The sequence below is a fragment of the Anomalospiza imberbis genome, chromosome 2, assembly GCF_031753505.1.
Source record: "Anomalospiza imberbis isolate Cuckoo-Finch-1a 21T00152 chromosome 2, ASM3175350v1, whole genome shotgun sequence".
Lineage (NCBI taxonomy): Eukaryota > Metazoa > Chordata > Aves > Passeriformes > Viduidae > Anomalospiza > Anomalospiza imberbis.
In genome coordinates this window covers 67,484,523-67,507,377 of record NC_089682.1, presented here as the reverse complement: position 1 = coordinate 67,507,377, position 22,855 = coordinate 67,484,523, and the positions used below count along the sequence as shown (strand labels likewise).

General features: G+C 41.4%; 1 protein-coding gene across 9 annotated transcripts in view; it reads left to right on the top strand.

Moving 5' to 3' along the window:
• Nucleotides 1-22,855, top strand: part of FAT3 (FAT atypical cadherin 3) — a 398,878-nt gene that overhangs the window by 174,154 nt on the left and 201,869 nt on the right. For all 9 annotated transcript variants that reach the window (XR_010996349.1, XM_068181534.1, XM_068181539.1 and 6 more), the window contains exon 3: nucleotides 8,363-8,677. Coding sequence is in view for 8 of the 9 variants with exons in the window: in XM_068181534.1 (XP_068037635.1) it covers nucleotides 8,363-8,677 (315 nt within the window). In the remaining variant the exon portion in view is untranslated. The remainder of the gene's footprint in view (nucleotides 1-8,362; nucleotides 8,678-22,855) is intronic.

Below are 22,855 nucleotides of genomic sequence, written 5' to 3'. Positions count from 1 at the left end.
TTTGCCCCAGTCCCGGGCAGCTTGGTCGCCCGGCTAGTGGCGCTGCCTTTCAGTGAGACCGGGGCTGCCGCGTGTGCGGAGCTCTAGGGCTGAGCCTCCACATGGGTTTGCCGCCTTCGTAGCCACATGCTGAGAGGAGACAAAGGGAGAGAGAAGTCACACCTTGTCCTGCGTGGCTGAGAACTGTTTATTTCCCGCGTGGCCGCTGCAGTGGTCGCAGCAGCACGGGGTTCCCAGGTCGCGCGCGTGGACAAAATGGCAATTTGAACAAAGGAAGCATTGGGTTAAATAGGGGGCAGGCGGACAGGGCGGAAGCCCCCTTGCCCAATGGGGACAGACGACAGGGGAGTGACACGGACCACAGCAACCTATGGGAACATTACAGAGGTGGGTACAGCATTCTGGGACAAATGGGAATGCAGAGGTGGGGTGATTGACACAGAACTTTCAGGAATGAGCAGGGGGTGGCTATAAGATGGACATGTAAGAGTCCCTATGGCAGACAGCTTGGAGCAGACCATTGTGAGGGGGAAATGGGGGTACATAGAACGGACTATCTAACGTTTATTAAAATCCCTAAATGAACCGACCCGGCATGCAACAAGCTCCAGCCGTTAAAATTTGGGAGTTTCAATACGTACCTGAGTTTGATCTAAAGCATTGCCTGGTGGTGGTTTCCTCTATGAGCAGGAGTGATTTACAGACCCTCTGTACACTGGTGCTCTGCTCACAGCAGCAGCAGTGCTCCCTCCTTTGGGAAGAGCCAACAACTTGAACTTGGCTTGGAAACACATGCTGGCATGTCATGTCCAGCCTGAGTTGCAAACTATATATTATTTATCTACTTATCTATTGAATGCAATTATATTACATTTATTGACACGGTTAATGTCCTTGCCACGATTCTGGCTGGTTGTGATGATTGTGATATTGTGTGTCATATCATAGTAAAAGGTTTATTTGCAGACTAATTCGGTGTTGTTGGAAATAGCGTTGCTGAGGATTGGCTTTCTAATTCTCTTTTACTGCTCTGGGAACTCATATGTGATATTCATCACAGAAACTGCACTTTGAGGTAACAGTAAATCTGTACATTCAAAACATCAGTGAAAAAGAGAAAATCAGAAGTTAAGCCCTAGACAGGAATGTAACCTGCTTTTCATTGTCTGACAAGAGTGGTTTATGATATGTGTTTTGTATTTCAACCAGACATAAGAATATTAGGAAGTTGTAGGTATGTATAACCTCACAAAGTTAATATTGCTTTTGGACTCGTTCCTGGGCATGATCTAATCTCCATTTAAGTCAGTGGAGATTTTTCTTCTTGCTTCAATACGAATTGAGTTTGTGTTTTAATACGCAGTAAAGCCTACAAAATTTGTGCAATAAAATAAAAACAGGAGGGCACACTTTGCGCAGTGGGGGGCCTTAAATGAAGGCCTTGAAATAGCGTTTAATCACCAGAGTAAGGAGGCAGATTTTCAAAGCTGCCGGCTGCGAGCGATGGGGGGGATGAGCGATAGGTCTCCTTCATGCTCCGGTTGAGTTTGTGGCTGATGTGATACCGCTGCCCGCATTCAGAACTGGCCCTGGTTATTTATGGCTTGAGAAGACCTTAAAAAGGGGTCAATATAATTATGGTTTATTCTGATTCCCACTGGCTTCGGTGGCCCCAGTGTGCTGAATTGGTCTGGCATTGGTGCTTCAGGTTCATGTATTTCTTATGCTAAAACTGTTTAATCCTTTGGGTTATATTTACAATTTACCCTTTAATGAATAAAATATCTCCCAAAAGATGTATGCAGTCTGCTTTCATGCACACAAAACTGTTCTATGTGAAGAACCTAAATAAAAAAACAAACAATGGGTTAGGTATAATGTTAGTTTTCTTGAAATCATAAATATTCTTCCTTAATTTAGTGTGAAATTCCTGTCTACAAATCATGACCTTTTGGTTGATTTTACATTCACTGGTTTGATAAATAATGGGCTTGCAACATTTTTTAAACTTTTCCTGCTTACAATAGCTCTCCACTAAGTGTCCTTCAAAAATCACATCTCCGCTCAATGCAAGGAATCTGAATTAGCTCTGACATTTGCATTTGCACTCACAAATCTTTCCATGGCTCCCCTGTGTGCCGATGTGTGGGGGAAGGTTCTAGCCAGATCTTGGGGGTAGGAGCATGGGTAGGCAGATGTAAAGCCTTCATCTTGGTGCAGCCGGATGAAGTATGTAAGTTCTTTCTTTTCCCTCTGTATTTTAGACAGAAAAAAATTTAAAACTCAATATTCAAGTGTTTTCTTCTCAAGCTACTTTAATTTATTACTTTTTCCCAGTGAGGCAATGTAAATGAAGACCTTTGGCTGACAGCTCGGTGACAACCAAGGTGTTGTGTTTACTTCCAGGAGACTCACAGAGTCTTTGATAAAGGATCATGAATAATTAGTAGCATTTTGGAATCAGTGATTTTTCTGTTTCTTCCTTTGAGAGATGTAACAGCTCTGAGTACTTCATTGTTAGTCGGCATTCCTGATGGCCTCATTTCTGTCATTTTAATTTGGGGACAAAGCAGCTTCTGCTTTGTAGCTGGTTTGCACTGAGCCCCTTTGTTTGGAAGCTGGAGGAGGGAAAGGCAGATGGGGGGGCTCTGGAAATGTTTTCTTCTAGCATTTCATGGCAGAAGCTGATATGGCCCTTGGACTTACTGAGGGAGTTTGCTGGTGTCCTGGGGTCTGAGGTCAGGAAGGTGCATGCGGTACCCTTAGTGCTTCATTCACCCTGAAGGTTATATGTTTTTATAGTGACTTTAACCACCAAACCTTGCATTTGCACTAGCAAGGAACTGGATTTGGGTGGGAATGGGCATATTGCACTCTGGTAGCTGGGAGCATCTGGGAGTGTGTTACTGCAGTGTCACTTCTATCCTGTGCTGCAACTTGTGATGAGGGCATGTTCTGCCTTTGCTGCCTCCCACTCCTCCTGCCCACCTCTACAGCTGTTGCGGCGCGTTTGGGGGGACCCTCCGGCGTGTCCCCGGGGGGCCCCCCTAGGCTGTGAGTTCGCTGGTAGCAGCAGGCAGGCAAGGAGACTCCACACGGCTTCTGAGGGTGCTCATTAGATGAGGGTTTATTGGGGGTCCTACCCCCGGGAGGCAGCATGGTTTCTGAGGGAGATGGGGGGAAGGGGGAGTGAGGGGGGAAAGGGGAGGGGGAGAGAGGGGACAAGAGAGCACCGGCCAGGAGAGCTGGCGAAGAGAGAGTGAGCACCATCCCCCTGCACACTTAACAGGGAGATTCAAAGTGGGCGCGGAACAGATTGGGCCAATGGGATTACAGACACAGGATACTGCAGGGGAGGATCACGGGCTTGGAATAAACCATACATTTTCAAGGGGTGAGACAGAGTATACCATTTAACTAAAATATAACACCACATACAGCTAGTCCTGGGCCAGGCTCTGGAAATAAATGGGCCATTCACCTTATCTAACCTTTCCTGATTTCCCAGTCTGCGATGCACATTTGTGCAATTAGGTCATACTCCTGAAAAGGGTTGAGGAGAATAAGCAACATCTTTTGTCACTGATGCTCTTCTCAATTGATAGCTGATGCAATATGTCCCCCTGCAAAACTACTGCAGTATTTTGAAAAGGAGAGAACTAATTGTTTTTATGTGGCAATTTTTGTGATAATTTTTGGCAGAGTAGCAGATACTTCATAGTCAGTCTTCTTTCCCCATATCTTGTTCATTGTTTATTGAGTGTATGGCTACTTCTACTGGCAACTTTTTTAACATGGGTTACTGAGTCACTTAGCAAAATCAGATTCTGTGTTAGTTTCTGCAGCTAAGCCAATAACTTGGATAGAAGAATAGGTTCTATTGTCTTGTCTCAGTACCAAGGTGTCAAATGACGGGAGATTCTGGCCTGTCCCTGAAAAGCAGTTGCTCCTGCTAGATATCCTCCTTGTTGAATATTTGCACTCTCCTTTTTCTGCCATTGACTTCCAGCCATCAGAACTCAGTTTGCTTTTCTCAGCTAGATTAAAGAGCTTTCTTACTCTCTTTTGACTTTTCCATGGACAGCTTCTTACAGACCACCAAGTTGTCTTTTAATCTTGCCTTGAAAAAACTAAACAGAATTGAACTCCTTTCAATGTTTGTCCTATTGAGGGCATTCATGAAGGATGATCTGACTTTTAGGAGGAACATATGTGTGTAGCAGATATCCATGGCGATGGGCACCTATGTAAACAGCCAGGCTGACAGCTCCAGTAAACATTCTCTTAAAGAGCTGTGGCAGGTCCATCCATCACACTACCTATATACACAGTACTGTCAAATATGTAAAGTAAACAAACAGGGGGCAACAAAGAAGTGATGAAAGAAATAATGCTTTTCTCTAATCCCTTTTTGTTTTAAGAGTCTCTCAGGTTTCTCATCATGATAGTAAATACATGACTTTCAGATATTTTTTGGGTGGACCACATCATTTGAAGTGCTCTGGTGACAGATGTACAGCAAATCAGTGGGAGATGAAAGAGGGAAATCCAGTTTGCCAATTCTTTATCCACTTTAATAGTTTCTTTTTTTTTTTAACCTTCATCCTTCATAATGCTATGTCTCATTGTGTCCAATTGTAGGAGCCATACAGAAAGCATTATTTCATTATTTTTTCAGGGAAAGAAGGAAAACAAGCCTTAAAGAGAAACAAGCACACAACCTTGGCATTGCTGGCACATTGCCATGCCTAAGGGCTGTGCCTAATTTACATAAAAATGTGCTGAGGATTTTATTTAGCAACTAATGCACGCTGTTGTTATTTTTCACTTACAGTGTTTGCAATGCACATGGTGGCTGGGAAATTGCATGGCGCATATGTACTTGGAGGTATGCAGTGGCAAGCATATTAGTGGCACTGCTTTTTGGATTGTTGGCTGGCTTTATTTCTGAGGCTGCCCTGGGCCTCAGGTGTTGTTGGCTCCAGGCCTTCAAGGATACTGCAAAATCCAGCTGAGGGCGACATAAAGAGCTGGCTCACAGATGTGTGGTTGGATTTCAGCTGTCTTACATAAAAACACTGTAGTGCCACCATGGTGTAGCATCCCAGTGGATGAGAACATCTGTTTTATCTGTCTTGTTCAGAAATGTGTCTGCAAAATTTTGGAACTTTTTGGTTTTTAGTCCCATTGAAATTTTCATGATTTCTGCAGGTGTTTCTTCTGGATTTTTTTAGTCCAAGCGTCCTTACTTTGCTCACATTTCTCTTTTAATTAACAAGCGGGTGGAAAGAGTGCACTACAAAACCCATCCAAGAAAAGCCCTTAGAGCTGCTCCCAAAGGCCTCTCCTTCTTTCTGCTCCTGTAATAACAGGAGCTATTACCTGTTAATATCTATGAGCTTTGAAGTAAGTGGTGTGTTTTCTGAATTTATTGTGATGTTATCCAAGGATATTCCCCTCCTTTCTCTCAGCTAAAGTGAGTGAGAGCCTATCTGTGAACTACTCAGGGAATATTTTGCAGCCCCTGACGCCAGCTCTGTCAGCTCTTTGCATTCATGCCATAGTGATGAAAAAGCAGTGTTGATGACCAAGTATCATTAGTCTCAAGTGTTAACACCTCATGTGAAGCTGGCATTTGGCATCCCTCTGGAAGGATGTCATCCACACCTGTGCAAAGTGATCCATTAAATATTTGGGCAGCTTGTGTATTCTTATGGTTACTACCTTTATATCCATATGTGGGTGTACAGCAAGGAGGAATTTTGTACAGAACGTTGAAGACCATGGTAGGAGGTATTCCTAGGATAATGGAAGGATTTCCATGTGGAAAACCTGAAATTGAACAAAAGTCTTCTTATTTATCAAGCTGCTGTGTGGTGTTGACAGGTGAAACGACAAGACTTATTGAAGAAAAGGAATTAATTGTATCTGGGACCTTTTAATAAATCAAAAGTAAAAGTAAGAACCAGTGTAAAAGACCTGTTGGCAGTACCTAATGCTTTTTCAATGAGCCTTCCCTTCTGAAATACAGAAATGAAAAGTAACTCTTGCCAGGAGTTATAAAATGAAGGAATGACTCAGAAGATAGATTTATTATCACCTCAGTATTGGTGAAATTCAGCTTCATAAACATAGGTTAATCTGCTAAAACCTTCTGTGCTCTCACTGGGGGGAGAAGTCTATTTATTTCAAATTTTGTTTAAAGATGTAAAATAATTCTTCATGTCTTCTGAATAAATCATCATCTCTAGTATCACTAATATTCATCTTTTTTTTTTCCCTGATTCTTTCCTATGTTGATTTATTTTATTTATTTATTTATTTCTGTGGGTTGTTATGGGCACTTCTCATCCCTGCAGTGTAATTTCGCTTCTGGACTTGTGGACTTTTTTCATTGCAGTTCACCATATATTTCACCTATGTTTCTACAGAAACTCATTACGTAGCACAGGCTGCTGCCAACAAGAATATTTAGAATACACACTGCTTTTGTCCTCCAGTGCTGCCCTACTCACCTACAATGGGTGAATAATATATCTGAGTGAGAAGGACACGGATCTGTGGTTACTACAAAACTACCTAAGCCCATACATGACCAGAATAAGTGCTGCTCCTTTCCCCTTCCTATATTATATGGTTGATCAAATTTTAGGAGCATACTTGTCAGTTCAAACTAGCATTAAAAGACACAAAAAAAAAAAATATCCAAAGTTTGAAAAAAAAATTGTAGTATTAAAAAAAAAGTATCTTAGAAGAGCAAATACATGTAGCATCTCTGTGACTGTGTGGTTGAGTTCTGTGCTACCTTGAAAACTTTTTTAAGACTTGAAGCTGTCATGGAAACAGTGCAGTTGGATCCTTAAAAAGAAAAAGCCAAAAAGGCACACATATCTTTTATTAGTGCTGACCTTAGAGCAGCTCTGATAATAACTGATAATTAATAACTAACTGATAACTTTGCTCTAAATAGCATCAAACACATCTGAGACTAAATTCAGGTTTCTTGTATTCCTGTTTTGCCCTGCAATTTCTCCATCATTTGCCATCTACTAATGACATGATTTGATGGTTTGCAAACAGTCCTTTTGAATGTTTCTTAAGCTTGAGATCCACTGCATTAGTGTGTCTCTCAAGATTAACAATGCCGTATTAGGAGATGAAAATGTTCTTGATATAAGTGTCACAGAAGTGGTGAGGAAGTGCATTTGCTAATTTTGATGCTGGTGTGATTTTGTGTGTGGTACTGGGGTATTTGGTCCTCTGTGCCCTCATGGTCACTGCTTAAGCCAGTGCAGGTTTGGACTATGCCAATACAAGCAAGTCTTGGAATGACAGAGTTTCTGCTTTATCATAGAATCACAGAATGGTTTGGTTTAGAAGGGACCTGAAGGGACACCTCGTTCCAACCAGACACAAACCAGGTGTTAATGTCAGGAGGAGGATGGAATTTCTAAAGCATTTCAGGCAGAAATTAGGTGAGCGGAAGCCCTTCATGCCAGGACAGTTCAGGCACGGGGCTGGTAATTCAGTCCCTCTCTTTGGCTCTGACCCAGAATCACATAAGCATCAGAATAAGAAAATGCACTTCACCGCCACTTTTGTGGCACATATATCATGAACATTTTCATCTCTTTATACGCAGATAGACTTTCTCTTTTGTTTCTTAGGACCAGGTGGAAAACTAACTGATGTTTTCTTACACCAGTAGGTAACATGGCAAAGCCTTTTCTTCCTCTGTGATAAAAGAGGATAGAAATATATTCGTTATATTCATTGTCTAAGGGCTACTGCATGAGCTTTTGATTGCTTGTTATCCAGGATTTTGGCATTGTGCTATGAGGGAGCTCAATTTTAAATTTACTGTCTATTTTCTGAACTTGGATGGATTAATTTTAGATTGCCTCCTAGGTTTTCTTCTTTAACAAGGGCGCAGGCAGGAACTAGAAAAGAAAAGCCACTTTTTTTTTTTTTTTTTTTTTGTACAATTCATTGTCAATGGTTGTATCCCTTCCTACCAAGGTTTATACAAGTTTGCATGACAAAGCAGAAAATGATGGTGTTTCTTCTTCTTTGCCATTCTAGCAAAGAAATTGCTGTGGCATTAGGCCATTTATGAAGAGCCATCCTTTTACCTTCCTTCCCTCTCAATTTCTTGGAACAAAGGATTGAGATGTTGAGCTGAGTTCACAAAACAATTCCTGAGCTCTGGCTTCTGTTTTCATTTGTTGGATACCTTGAATTTTTCTACGGGTAGAGCCTTTGTTACATGCTGAACACATTTCTGTAGTACAGCCAAATGAAAATGGATGTGATGTTTTATTGATCCTATTCATGACATCCTCTGCTTGCTGTTTTTCTACAGGAGTTATCTACACAGCAGATGTTCTTGACCGGGAGACAACCAAATCCTACTGGTTGACAGTGTATGCGACTGATCATGGTGTTGTCCCACTCTACACTACCATCGAAGTCTACATTGAAGTGGAGGACGTGAACGACAATGCCCCTCTCACCTCTGAGCCTATCTATTACCCAGTCATCATGGAAAACTCCCCAAAGGATGTATCTGTCATTCAGATACAAGCCCAGGACCCTGACTCCAGCACTAATGAAAAACTGATTTACCGGATTACGAGTGGAAATCCCCAGAACTTCTTTGTAATCAATCCCAAAACAGGTAACAAAACCCTGTTGCCTCAGGGCAGTGGGAAAATGCAATTTACATATTTATTGGCTTTTACCCCTTCAGGGTGCACTGGTTTGCTTTCCAAACCTCTCTGTTTTCTGATAGCTTATGTGACTAAAGCATTTTGTATGTGTCCGAAGCATTCTGCTTTGCATGGGTGCGCAAAGGTGCTGGCAGATGATGTGCTGCAGGTGTACTGCTGCAGCAATCACTCTGGCCTGGGTCACTGAATCACTGCTGGCTGTTGCCTCTTCCCTGTGTCTACAGGGATGAGACTTTGTTGCACTGACTCTGCAGAGCAGTGCTAGGAAGCAGATTCAAGCTGTTGCAGGTTACAGAGCAGGTTTCATTTTTTTATTAGCTGGTGTAGCACCACTGAAGTGAGTGACATGATGGCTGTCCAGCACATGTAATAAGGTTCCACATTAAAGTAGGTGGATTTAATTCTACAGCTTGGTTTTCACAAAAAAAAAAAAAAAAAAAAAAAAAAAAAAAAAAAAAAAAAACCCAAAAAAAAAAAAACCAAAAAAAACAAACCAAAACAGTTTAGATGACCTAAACGTCCCTCTGGCCTTTCAAAAAAAATCTGTGTGTTTGCATTGATTTCTAACAGCTGGGGAGGTAGCCTGTGGGTACAGTGTGGCAGAGATGGTGATTGTTTTAAGTTAAAATACTGTCCTTAGCTGGCAGTGGAGCATGGCACTCATGCAGAGCAGCTCTATACATGTCTGTACCCCAGGTGCCTTTGCTGAATGAGGCTGATAAAGAAATTGCCTCAGGAGATGTAGCCTGAGGTCCTGGATGCTCTGCCGGGTACCTACCTGTACTTGGCAGCTGTGTTCCTCACTCCAGCATGTACCCAGCTTTGCTCATTCATTGGGCTTGTGGTGACCCTCCAGCATGATCTGGAGCTTGAGAGTCGAGGGGATCTTTCAGAGCAATATACCAATCTTTATGACAGGACTTCAGAGAATTCACACAGTGCTGCTGCTTTTTTTCATGCTCTTACTTTTGTTCTGGGGTTTTGATTGTTTTTAAAATGTATTTATATCTTCTGTTAAATTTCTAAACAGATAAAAAACTAGAAGGAATGGATGCGAGAGGGAGCATTTTTAATTTTGTGTACGGAAATGGTGTTCACTAAATAGATTTTCAACATTTGGTTGGGCAATCCTATTGCAATGTGTGGCATAAGAAGGGGTCAGGATCTTCTCAGACATAAGCCCAGGTGAAGAATTATGGAGAATGTATAATCACTGTGTTCAATCTGCTGAGCCCTAAGGCGCATATCTCACTTATTTTTAACACTTGGAATGGCCGAAGATGCTCTTCCATCTGCATCCCTTCTCCCCCTCCCCACCCCATAAATCCCATCTGGGCAAAGTAGCAGAGTTAGGACTCACAGTGTTTAATGCTTGTGCTTCCTTTCCATGAGCTCCTCCAGCAGAGCAATCTGCTCAGCACAGCCCTGCTTATCTGCCAGGGTGTGCCTGTGACAAGGACTGGAGCCGGGCATGTGGCAGTCCTGCAGCACCCTAGCCTGGTGGCACACCCTGTGGGTTGGCTCTTTGTCCCTCTGGAGAGCAGGCAGGATCCCTTTCCCTAACAGTGAGATCTTACTCTCACAGTTAACACTGACAGTGGTTAATCTTCATTTGGACTGTGGAAATTGCTGTCTGAGAGATTAAAAGGCTTCGGGATGTGTAACTTTGCTGCTTGGGCAACTCCCAGAGGGCCCCCCTTACACTCAGTAAGCATCCTTGCTAGTGACTGGCTGTGATTTGTTATAGAGTGGATAAATCATCCCTTTTCTATCCATTTCAATGCCAAATGCAGAGCAGTGAGAACTGGGCAAGGTGGCCTCTTGGAGTTTGTTTTGAAAACGATGAGTCTGACAGAGTGTGTGTGTGTGCAGAGATCCCTTTTCCCAAAGGGGAGCGCCAGGCCTTGACATCAGAAGGGTTTCTCTTGATGGGATGCTGATGTCCGAGAAATAAAAGCGTAATGGATTTTCCTAGAGAGTGCCCCTGGGGGTCTCTGACAAGGCTCCTTTCAGCCGTCTCCCTGCAGTGCACTACTTTTCTCTAAGACAGTAATTTACACTCCAGTAGTTTTGTACAGGAGACTTCTCCACGCACAGAAGAGGTTCGTAGCCTGCCAGCCCCATACTCTAGCTGGGATTCAGCACAGCAGTAACTCATGTAGAGTGTTGCACAGCAGCCCTAAATGTGACAGCATGCTGTATAATCAAGATGAAAAGGTTTAATGTGAACCCAAATATGCTGCAATTGCTGTATACGTGGGCTGAATGAGCATGCTCTTGCTGTCGGGGGAGAATAGTCATTTGAGAAAGGGGATCTTTATTTTCTGTGTCACTTTGGAAGTTTCAACACTGCCAGCAAACTGACATCTCACTCCTGTGAGTAATCCACTGCTGAGAGTCAACACGGAGGCAGCATCCTGCATTTTTTACATCTTTTGGTGGGAAGTGACAGAAGAGATGGGGAGTTTGCTGGAGCATAGGGATGTTCTCAGTTGTCTTTGGAGGTCAGCAGTGACTGTGTTTGCCTTCTTCTGGAGCTCACTTTCAGCTGCCTTGTAGCTCATGCAGGTCAGGCAGGTTTCTGGAGGCACATGGACCACTGCATGTCTGATCAAGTGGGGACACAGGGAGTCCAGGTTTTGTTCCTGGTTCTAATTCAGGATCATAATTGTAGCCAATTCTTACACTCGTGATTGATTATCTTGATAGCAGAAGCAACATTACTCCTTGTATGCTGTATCTGTAGATAGAAGAAACCTCTTAATAGTCAAGTTGTCCCTTCCTACATTTTTATAGACTGGCACAGCTCGTGGTGGCTATTTTAGGCAGTCCAACTGCAAATGTATCACATGCATTTTGATCTGTTTGAAGGCAGGCTTCAGACCTTTCAGGATTATAACCTGCAGTTTGCGCTCTGGGTTTTAGAGAGATGAAGAGTTGCTCCTGCAGAAATGAAGAGCTGCTAAAAAGCCACTGATAGCAAGATTTGGGCACTGGAGTCACCCTGGGCGTATTCTCACTGAGGGCTGACTCTGCTGTGGGGGCACGAGTACATGGTGTCAAGGGCCCTCCTCTTTGGGCTTGGGGTTTATATGAGTGCTCCAGGGAAGAGGACAGGAACATGAGCAGCCCACCCATGTGTGTCAGGATTGGAAAGGCAACCTCCCATGAAGGTCTTTTTTTTTCTCACCTTGATATTTTTATTGAAATACAGCCAAGCATCAGTTTGCGCCTTGGTATGCACTTTTATCTCGTGAGCTGATATTCATAGGTACAAGTACTAAGTGAATAATGAAGCACATGAGCACGTGTGAAACCATAGATTATTTACACTGGAGAACAAGGCAGCCTTGTTCTGCTAACTGGTGGACACTGCAGCCTAAGTGTAGCAGGTCCAAGAGAGCAAGATGGGATTTTCCTTTATAGTGGGCAAGGGGAATATATTGCAAAAGCACAGTTTTGTGAGGGGAGTAGGAAACATGTTTTTCAAAAAGTTGAGGTGACTCTAGGGGTTACATGACTACAAGGAAAGGCATTCCCCTGGGCATTTGTTTCCCAGCTGTGTATACACACAGCAGCAAGGGAGGCATTCCTGGAGCTCAGTATCTTCAGCAGCTGCAAGTCAGCCTAAACCCTGATGTGGCTGCTGGGAGAGCCAGGCCTTTTCCTCATAGCTTGACTTTTGTGCTTGGGAGGGCTTAGGGTTGCTTTGGCAGAGCACAGGGTCACAAGGCTGTGCTCCTTTGTGGGTGGTGTGAGACGGGGAGGATGGCAGAGCTGCTGCTGGAGCAGCTGGGCTGACCAGCTCCCAGGAGTGCCACATTCGTCCCGAGCCAAGTCAGTTACTCTTGGGTGAGTGGCATGTGAAAGAAGGTAAATAAAACAGAAGATGGAGTTAGTAAAAAAATTGATTGATCAGAGCTGTAAATTCATACTTTTATTTCATGTATATGGGTGTTAATTTCACAGCACAGGGGTAATTTACTGCGTTGATTTATTATGTTTCTGCACTCTGGAAAAATGAATTTTAATTCAAACCATTGCATTACTTTGTTTAGTGTTAACATATTTTGAACCAACCCAGTAAGCTTCTCTGCAGTCTAATATAGATTACTTAAGAGATTCTTTAACTAACATGCCATCAGATCAAATTTCACTCCTGTGCACATTCTTCTTCATTAATTTATTCTAAAATTATGCTTGTGTGTCTGGAAAATCTGCTTACACCTTGCTTAGCCTTTTGTTGTTGGCACTATTTAAACAGAGGCAGACCCCTAGCACCACTGAAATAGTATTTGCTGCAGTGGTTAAGGCAGGATGCACTTTTAGGTTTAGAAATAGTGCATGTAGGTCAGTACATCTTTACAGAGCAGCAATACTCTGCCTCTGGAAGCTGTGTCTGAACTGTCACATCTGCACCTAGATTTGGGAAGACTCTGGATATTTTCACACTGAAGTAGTATTAATATTTATATAAGCTAATACGGGGTTTGTGAGTGTCAGAATTTAATTGGTACGAACCCTACTCTTCTCAATAGGCTGGGCTTCACTTTCTTTTGCACTCACAAAGCCAACTGGCAAAGAATCCTGCAGGGTCTGAAAGCCACGTTTGCTCTGCCATACTAAAATAGTGCTTCACCCTCCTGTCGTACATCCTGATTTTTACAACCTCTTTTCTTTGGCTTGTCCTGAGAAACCCCCGTGCATCTTTGCTCTCACAGACTGAGACAAATCAGTGGTTTGCTGTTGCTCCACATCCTGATGGCTGCCAGCAGTACAGATGCAGGGTACCCAGTGCCTCTTTTCAGCCGAGAAATCATAGAATCATGGAGTGGTTTGGATTGGAAGGGACATTAAAGACCATCTAGTTCAAACACCCCTGCCATGGGCAGGCACATCTTCCACAGTTGCTCAGAAGCCTGTGCAGTCTGGCCATGAACATTTCCAGGAATGGAGCAGGGATTATCCTTCTATTACACTTACATATTATAGCTGTTGTTAGAGCAGACCTTGAGGAGGGAGTTGCTCTGGGCAGCTCTGGAGGGTTTCCCAGTGGTCGTGGAGGGTTTCTAGGTTTCTCAGCCTGTTCTTGTAGCCAAGGGACACTTGCCTGTCCTGACTGCTCCATCCATGCTGCTAAACTTTTAATAAAAACTTCCTCTGAAATAAGATCTTCCATATCTTGTAAATGAAGGCCATTAGCTTTTTTTTGGTTTTTAGTCTAACCTGCAGTCTTTCTCCAGGGTGTGTTTTAGGTGCTATTGTGATCTAATTAGAAAATGTATTTTGAATTTTGATGGCATTGCAGGTCAGTTGCCTCCCCACTGGGTGCTCCTCTTGAAGGGTGTCTCCCTCATGTGTGTTGGCCATGGAGCTGTTTTTGGCAGCTCATGTGTGTGATGAAAATCAGCTCTGCTTATCATGTCATAGCATGAATAGCTCAATGCTGTTCAGCCTGTAAGTGTCCTTGCCCTGTTGAAGAGCAGAGAGAACCTTGCAGGGGGAAAAAACATTGATTGTGAGGCTCTCCAGTCAATGGTGAATTTGAGGAATTTGTCTCCCTTTTCTTCCATGCTCTTTTAACACAGTTTGTACAAATGCTGAGTTCACCAACAGTTGCAGAGTCCAGCTTGATATATCCATCACTGATACGTGACCATAACTAACACAGAATTTTACAGTGTAATTCCCTTACCACATTAGCTGGCTTCCATCCTCTGTAATTTATGTTGTATCAACACACGCTAAATTATCTACTTTCTTTGCTTTCACTTCTCTATTATTTAAAAGTGTGGCTTTTAATGACTTCTTTGTAATGCACTCACTGTTAAAAATGGAGCTTTGGAGCATTTTAAAAGCTTTAATTTCTGCTTTGGCATGCTTATTCTTTACTAGACACCGTATATCCAGGGGTTTGAGCCCAGGGTTAACAGCTGGAAAATCAAAGGACCGTGGATGTTGGAGTTGTGTGCTTAATCACAGTGGGACCTATAAGTGTGCTAGGTGCTGTACAGCATATTAGACAAAGTTCCTGCATTAAGGAGTTTGTCATAATAACAATAATAATAGTAATAAGAAAAAAGAGGAGACCAAAAAAAATAGAGAGAAGGATGTAAATCAAGTCCATCTGCTTGCCAGGGAATGTTCATTCCCCAGAGGAAATGTTCAATTACATCCTGAGCTGCAGCATAGCAGGGACAGAAACTCTTCTTTAAACTCTTCTTTTGACTGAGTCACATCACCTCATGGGTTTTTTTTGTTTTTTTGTTTTTTTTTTTTTTTTTTTTGTTTTTTTTTTTTTTGTTTTTTTGTTTTTTTTTTTTTTTTTTTTGCATTTTTTGTAAATGGAAATATTTTCTTGCCTTATGTGATTGTCCTGTAAATTAATTCACAGTAGACAGTTTCGGGATCAAATATGCTCTGGAAATGCAAGCTATTGATTTTTCAGGCATCTTGGCATTAATAGACGTGCATTCACAGTCATGTATTCGTGCGCATACAAAAAAAAAAATAAAAGAGACGCATCACTTCCAAAATGGTAGGATGAAGAGAAATATAAAAGAATTTTAGACTAAGTAAGTATTGTCTAATGTCCAGACCAGTAATTCCACTGAAAATTACAAAATTTGGGCTCAGCCAGCATGTTTCTTCCCTCCTCCCTTCCTCCCTGGCAGTGATTTCCTTCTCAGTCTGTATATGTTATCTGTGGAGAGGGTAAAGGTGTGAGCTGTGTCACCTCAGTTGCAGCTACAGTAATGCTGCTATTAATAAAATAATAAATCCAGTTTTATCATTTCTCTTGAGCAGACCTGATTTCTGCTAGCAGTGGGTTTTTATTCATGAAGCACTGAATATGGCTGAGATTGCTGGATGTCTCTGGTATCAAGTGCCACTTTTAAAATGACTTTTAAAGATACAATATTTCTTAGAAATGCCATTTCTTTGTAATCAGCAGATTTATACTTGGCATATAGAAATTTTAACCTTTCTTTAGATGTCCATGATGACTTCTTTAGCCCTCTTTCACAGTAAGAAGTATAAGGAGTATTCCTGTTGCCTTGACTGGACAATTGTGTCCTCACTTACTGCAGCACCAGTTTTTAATCTGAATGCCCTGTTTGCTTTAGTAGAGATTTATGTCTGAAGGGCATAAGCATGGCAAGGGCCAGTGGGACAGAGTTTTTTTCTGATGGAAGTTGCTGCCCAGTAACCAGACAGCTCCCTTTTTTCTTGTCCTAGCACCAATTCTGGAACAGCCACAATTTTGCCACTGATCTCATAAATCTATGTTGTTGTGCATTAGATCAATCATTTGTTATTGTTACAAACATCAACAGAGCACATCTTCTGCTTATTCAGAAGTAACTTCACCTACCAGCTTAGCTGTGAAATTCATTTTTCTACCTTGTCTGTCAGTTTACTTTCTCTATTCATAAATTTCCAGAAGTCGTGGCTAGGCAGAACTGTTTAAGAAATCACCTTTTTAATAGGCTGTGCTATTCCTGCACTATTTTTAAATAGGGCTGTTCCATTCACTTCCAGGTAGCCAAATTCTCTTGTTAGAAGTATTATCCATGGCAGAAGCACAGTTTAGCTTACTGGGTGAAATTTTGCCACAAATACTGAGTAACAGCCCTATTAAATGTACACACAATGCATCTGCTGTGGATACTTGACATATCCTGCCATACATTATTATGATAACATCAGCAAATGTCCCTGTGTTACAGTAATTGCTTGTGGTCCTTGTCTGAACTCTGGCAGGGGGAATTAGGGATGCTGAGGAATTAGGGATGCTGAGGTGTGGAGCCTGTGAACATGGCATTTATGCAGGAGCAGGGGTCTGGAGAGGGATCTGCCAGGGAGGAAAATCAAGCTGTGATGTTAGCCCAGAGGAGCTGAAAGCTTGGGATGGGAGTAGTTGAAGAGGTTCTTTTTTCCTTTTTATTTCCTACTGCTTTTTAATCAATCAAATAACTTGTGTTTATCTTTTGCTCAACAGTCAAAGTAATTGCTGGTGTCTGTGATGTTGGACACTGCAAATCACAAGCAGACAATATTAAACTAGCTTTTTCCCCTTTTACTCAGGTGCAATGAATACAGTCATACTGTATTCTTAGATCAGGCACTTTTCATGGCTTCAGTAGTGTTTTGCCTGGTGTGAGGAATTTCTAAAATCTCTTAGTGGACTGGACATTAGAGGCAAGGAATGTAGTTCTGGTTTACTCTTAGTTAACATGTGATCCTTGGTGCAAATGGTGTTATTTCCTGTTTGGAGAATTAGATTGACCTATGCTGCATGTGCGTATTAAAAAAAAAAAAAAAAAAAAAGCTCGGAAATGGAAATAAAAAGAGAAGGCAACTGGGAAAGCAGGTGTGTTTGCATAAGCCATAACGATGTCAGTAATCACCAATTATTAATTCTTCTTTATCTTCCATCACACAGGGGATTGTGTCAGCACCTCTTAAACCCCCAAAGTCTCATGACCACACAGTTCAGCTAAACTAGTCTGTTCAAAAATCAAGCTTAACAGTGGATTTTGTTATTTTTCCCCTTTTCTGACTCTGTTTCCATCAGAGTTACGCTGTTATAACCAAAGGTAATTATTTTCTGTGAAATTGTTCTCTCCTCCTTCCCCCTTCCCCTTATGTTAATGAGAGTGTTTTTCTATTGCTGGGAAGACTGACACAACTTCTTTGAAATTAGTAGTGTTGTTGCCAGTTAAGTATGTGACCTTATCTGTGTAATTGTACAGATCGTGCTGCCATATGTCTACATGCACAGAGCTTAATTTAACCAGAGACATACATGTGTAAAAATAAAGCCGTATCTGGGGGCTAAATATCAGAAGAGCCCCCTAATCACAGCTTTCACATTATACACAGTTTTCTTAAGAGCTTGAAGAGCTCTGAAGTTAAATCTTTTTTAAACACTCTTTACATGGGACCATGCTCTTGTAACCTTGTTTTTACGTTGATTGTCATGTGGATTCTACTATGCCTCTATTTCCTTGCATGTTGTTCCTACTTGATTTCTCCCCCTGTGGTAGCTAAATTCTTCATGCTGCTTTGTAAGGTAAAATAAGACCATTTTTAATTTTTTACAAGCAGGGAACTGATGCAAAGGAAGCAGCTAACTCATCCGATGCCAGCAATAAAAATTTGGTCTTAATTTGCCTTCAAAGCCAATGGCCACACGTAGTGCAAAGCCTTATGGTATGGGTCCAGCCCATCTTACCCTGCTAAATGCAAGGCAACCCTGGCACAAGTGTTTTCTGCCGTGTGTACAGAATTTATCTGGGCAATTTGGAGCCCCAGTAGAATCTATTTCCTATCCTGTTCCCAGCTAGCACATCATTTCCCATTCCTGCATTTCAGTCCTCCTTGGCCTTTCTTTCTCTCTTGCCCAAAAGCAAGCCTGGGTTGCCCACAGGAGAGAAAGAATTAGAGTTTGCACCGGGACAAGGAGTCTCAGATGGCTCAATTGGAACCTGGGCATATAAGGGCAGAGCTGACTCTTGGGTGGATGAAGCAACCCCGTTCTCCATCAGCCTAATGCACAAGCCTAAGTGTTTGTGTTGGTGCTGTCATGGAGCAAGGAAGCAAACCTAGAGCACTCAAGTCTCCCACTACCCCCAGTAATCGTGTTCTTTCTTTCTCAATGCTACCTTTGATTGTACTTTCTGTGCAGGAACGTTTCCTCGTTGTTTCCTGTGTATACAAGTCAATGTCATGACATGCTGTGGGTTTGTTGCCTTCTAAGAGAAATTTAATGTTTGTGTTGGATGAGTTGCGTGCAAGGAATCTGTGCTGCAGTGATCTATTTATATGGTAATTAGCAAGTAGCTTTGCAACTCTTAAAGGGATTTGGTTTGAAAACTAAGTATTATTTCTTGAATTTTAACTTACCAGCAGTGTATGAACAGCAGTGCATATGCACTTTTTTTGTAATGTAGCCACAATGCCCAAAAGATAAATGTAAGTCTACTCTGAAAGAGAATATTTTGGCTATAATTAATTTTGCTCCATTCACCATATGCTTGTATTTTCTGACCTTCATTTTATTCACAGTCTCTGTGTAATAAAATGTGCAGTATTAAAACAAAAGTTGCTTAAAGAAGCACAAGTGCTTCTGGTGCTACCTCTTCAGCTGAATTATGTGGTTTGTGCCACCTGAGAATTTGACCATTGTATCCTTAAAAAGTTGTTATTATGGAAAGGTGCTGTCATGGCTCAAAGATATTGAAGTTATTTTTGTTAATAGAAGAATGAGATTAGTTTTTTTAAATCTTTGAAGAAATGCTGTAAGCCCACTCAGATCCTTTAGGAGAGGCAAACAGGGATGAAGAATCTTCTCTTTGTCCTTATTATTCTGTGTCGGAGGCCATTCTTGAGACACAACCTGGGAATGCACTGCAAATGACGTAAAGAATAATTGCTGCTAAATTTAATTTATTGAGTAGGTGTGAATTAGATTAATTAAACAGAGAATAAACACACACAAGATTACCCAAAGTAGCTGCATGGATGGAAAAATGTTAGACTATATTAACAGCTTAGATACACATGATGCTGAGATATTTTTCATGTGAGTCTGTAATTTCTTAGGGGATTTCTCTGAGGATTTTTATTTCTTTCTTCTAACACTTAATGTAATCCAAACTGATTAAGGGAATGCTATGCATTAGAGGGAAGAAAAATAAGGCAAACATATGCTTAAGAATTAACTTGAGTAGTCTATTGGGTGAGCTACGGCTTTGACTCAATAAGACGCCCATGCCCTGCACGTGTATGTGTGAAAAGCCCTTGGCTTGGGTTGGATTCACTTGTAGAGGACAGAGTCCTGTAAGAAGGATGCACAGCTCAGCATCAGAGAAGCAAACAGGCAGGATTTGGATACAGCCCTTGTTCGGTCAGCTGCATGGGGGGGCTTCATGCCCCACTCCCAAGCTTACCTCTGATCTGTTGGTGCATCTCTCCTTCTGCAACCTGATGTTGAGTAGAGTTTTTATTGTATTCAGCCTGTAGGAGGAGGTTTCCTCTCCACCTCCAAAACGTCTGTCTCTAATTTCTGCTTGAAGTCATTGTGCAAAATAGCTGGGATTTTGCAAACACCCTGCAAGGCATTAGTCTAACCTCTTTACTGCCTTATTAACAACAGAAGTGCAGCACTGAGAATGTAATTAAGATTTAATGGGAAGACAAAAATTTCAGAGAAGAGAAGATTCCTATGTAGAGAGACATTATTTTTTTCTTATAAACAAACATGAGGAAAGGAGATGAAAACATGAAGATAATACAGGTTTTGTTGAAGGGACTGTATGAAGACAGTTGCATGACAAAGAAAATATTGCCTGTTTGGAACTGTTTCACCCATCTATGTGTATGGACTTGGCTTTTGTCATCATGAATGTCCACCCCCACATCTAATAGTTCCTAAACAACCCAGAATCATATACTCAAGATACCTTAATTTCTGCATATTGAGTCCTGCAAGAAAAGTAAGAAGGATTGTGGGGGTTCAGGTTGTTTTTGGTTTTGTGGTTTTGCTTCTGGTTTGGTTTTTTTTTTTTTTTTGCACAAGTTTTTCTGGATTTTCTTTAGCGCTTTATTTCAATTATTTAATAATTAAAAATAATTCATAGCTAAGAACTCAGTCAGGAAAAGCAAAACCTGTGCTGCCTTTTGGTAAGCTGAAACGGTGACTTATTTTTTTAAATATTTATTTGTAATCTTGTGGCTCCTTTGTAGCTGCAGCCGCGAGGCAGCACCCTGCCGTGCTTGGCAGGATAAGTGGAGTAAAAGATGGTTGCTACTCCGAAAAAGCTCGCAGTTTAGGGGGAGCCTGAGACAACAGATGGGGAAAAGCAGATGGAGATGCGTCAGAAAAACCAAGGCGGTATTGATCAGTGCTAAGTTTGTTGCTGGGCGCTCTCGGTGTGCGGGGGAGTGGAGAGCAGGCTTTTAGAAAACGGAGCATGGGGCAGTTTGGACATGGGCTGGCAAGGTGCCCTTGTGTGCCATGGGCTTCGTCCTGGGGCTGCAGCTCCCAGCCTCTTGCGGAGTTTGCAGGGATTGGCTCTAAATAGGATACAGGATATATATATGTTCTGCATCTGTATCTAAGGAAAGATTTCCCTCCCTCTCTCTGAGGTGTGTATATATAGATACAATTTTTGATTATTTTTCTTCCAGAATTTAACACAAATTGCAAAGAGTTGGTTCTGGTGGGTTTCAGTTCTGGCTTTTTTTTTCTTTCCTTTTTGTTTCTGTTATGTTTGGGTTTTTTTTTTTTTTAATTAAAAGAATTTCTTAGCAAAAAAAAAAATTCCAAGTAGATTTTTTTTTTCTCTTTATTGGAATATCTGTGAGTTTGGAGGTCTTTTTTCCCTGTTCTCTTTCTCTGTTTTCATGAGAAAAGAAATACAGTGGCAGTCTACAGGTGAAAACCTTAACTGCCCTGTGAGTGGGACATAATGTCATAGTCTCCTGGAAAGGCTGAAGTTTTCAAACGTGATGTGGAGCTCTGCTCCTAAAAGGTGAAATTCCTTTATAGTCTGGAAAATTTGGCCTCACCATAGTCAGAAAGAAAATTCCTGATGGTGCATCCCCATCCCTTCCTCCTGCACTGGAGATCCAGGGGTTTTGGAGTGTGGATTTATAGAGGCATTTGCTGTCTACGGCCAGAGTAGGATCCGGGAAGCTATCTAAATACTTGATTTCTGATTGGTAATGATGTACATATAGACAGGTGTACCAGAATTAAAATCCTACGTTTTCTTCACCTGTCTACCTGTGTGGGCAGAGAGACTTAATGTTAAATGACAGAGTCAGACATTTAGAGCAAGATTCTCATCTCTTTTTAAGCATGACTGGATCCTGTGTCAGTACATCAACTTAAAAGGTTCACATCACTGGGATTTTCAAGTGTCCTTTTTTATACCTAAAATTTGCACTACCATAGCATGGGGAGCTGAAGAATTTCAGTCTGTGTAATTTGTCAAGAAAAATTGAAGAGGTTGTGCGTTCGTAGTTTGTGTGTGCCTGCATGGAAACAGGATTTCTGACAAAGGTTTTCTTTCATCTAACAGATAAAAGTAATAAAAGATAGTGAAGTTAGAGAAATTCAGACTTAAAAGAGTCCTATTTTTCTGGCTTAGGATAGTTGTAGCTGTAAAGATGCTATTCCAAGGTTATGGTCCAGACACAGAGGCCAAATGGCAAAATTCCTGAGCATTATTATCCAGGAGCACAAAACAGATGATCTGATCTGTCCTAAAAACCTATAAATGCATAATGAACACAGTTTAAGCCAAAAATAACATAGCAGTGGAGGGGCTTTATGGCACAGCTCCATTTTGCACAAAAAGCTAGGAGGAGAGGCCATGTCTCTTCTGGGAATGGGTAATATGTATTCAAATACAGTGTTGTCCCATGTTTTTCTCCTCTGGGCTACTTGAATACTATTATTGCTGTGAAATGTTATAAATAATTCAACAAAAGAAAAAAATTATTATATATCTATATTGATTCTAACAGGATAAAAATAAGAATACATTAGCACCAACTTGTCTCACATAAGAAACATGATTTTCTTGCTCTGTCACAGCTTACAACGTAGCAGACCATATTCCTTTTAAAACACTCTCTCACTGATAGCGAGGTGTAATGGAGCTTTTCAGACTGTTGTTACAAATTTTTGGATTAAAAAGTTTCCTATCTGTTACGAAGCATCAATAAGCACATTCGGTGAGGTGTGGGGTAGGAGTGACTTGTTCCATTTCTGGAGGCGTGTAATATTTTATCCTCTTGCAGCCTTCTTGCAATTTGGTATGCTGAGAGAAATTAATTTGACTCTTCACAATATTTAATTTTCAGCAATTATTCAAGCATATAGAACAACAGGCATTTACAGTATGTAGTAAACAGATGGATTAGAAATTGTGCATGTAATTAGAAATTGCACTTAAAATACAAACGTGCATTTGAATATTCAGTTACCTTTAAAAAAAGAAAAGGTATAGACAAAACTGTGAGTGCTTTAGAAATAATTTCTAGAGTCCATGAAGTGCCCTTCCTAAGTGAGTCTTTGCCAAAAATATTTATTGAATTCCAATTGCAAATTG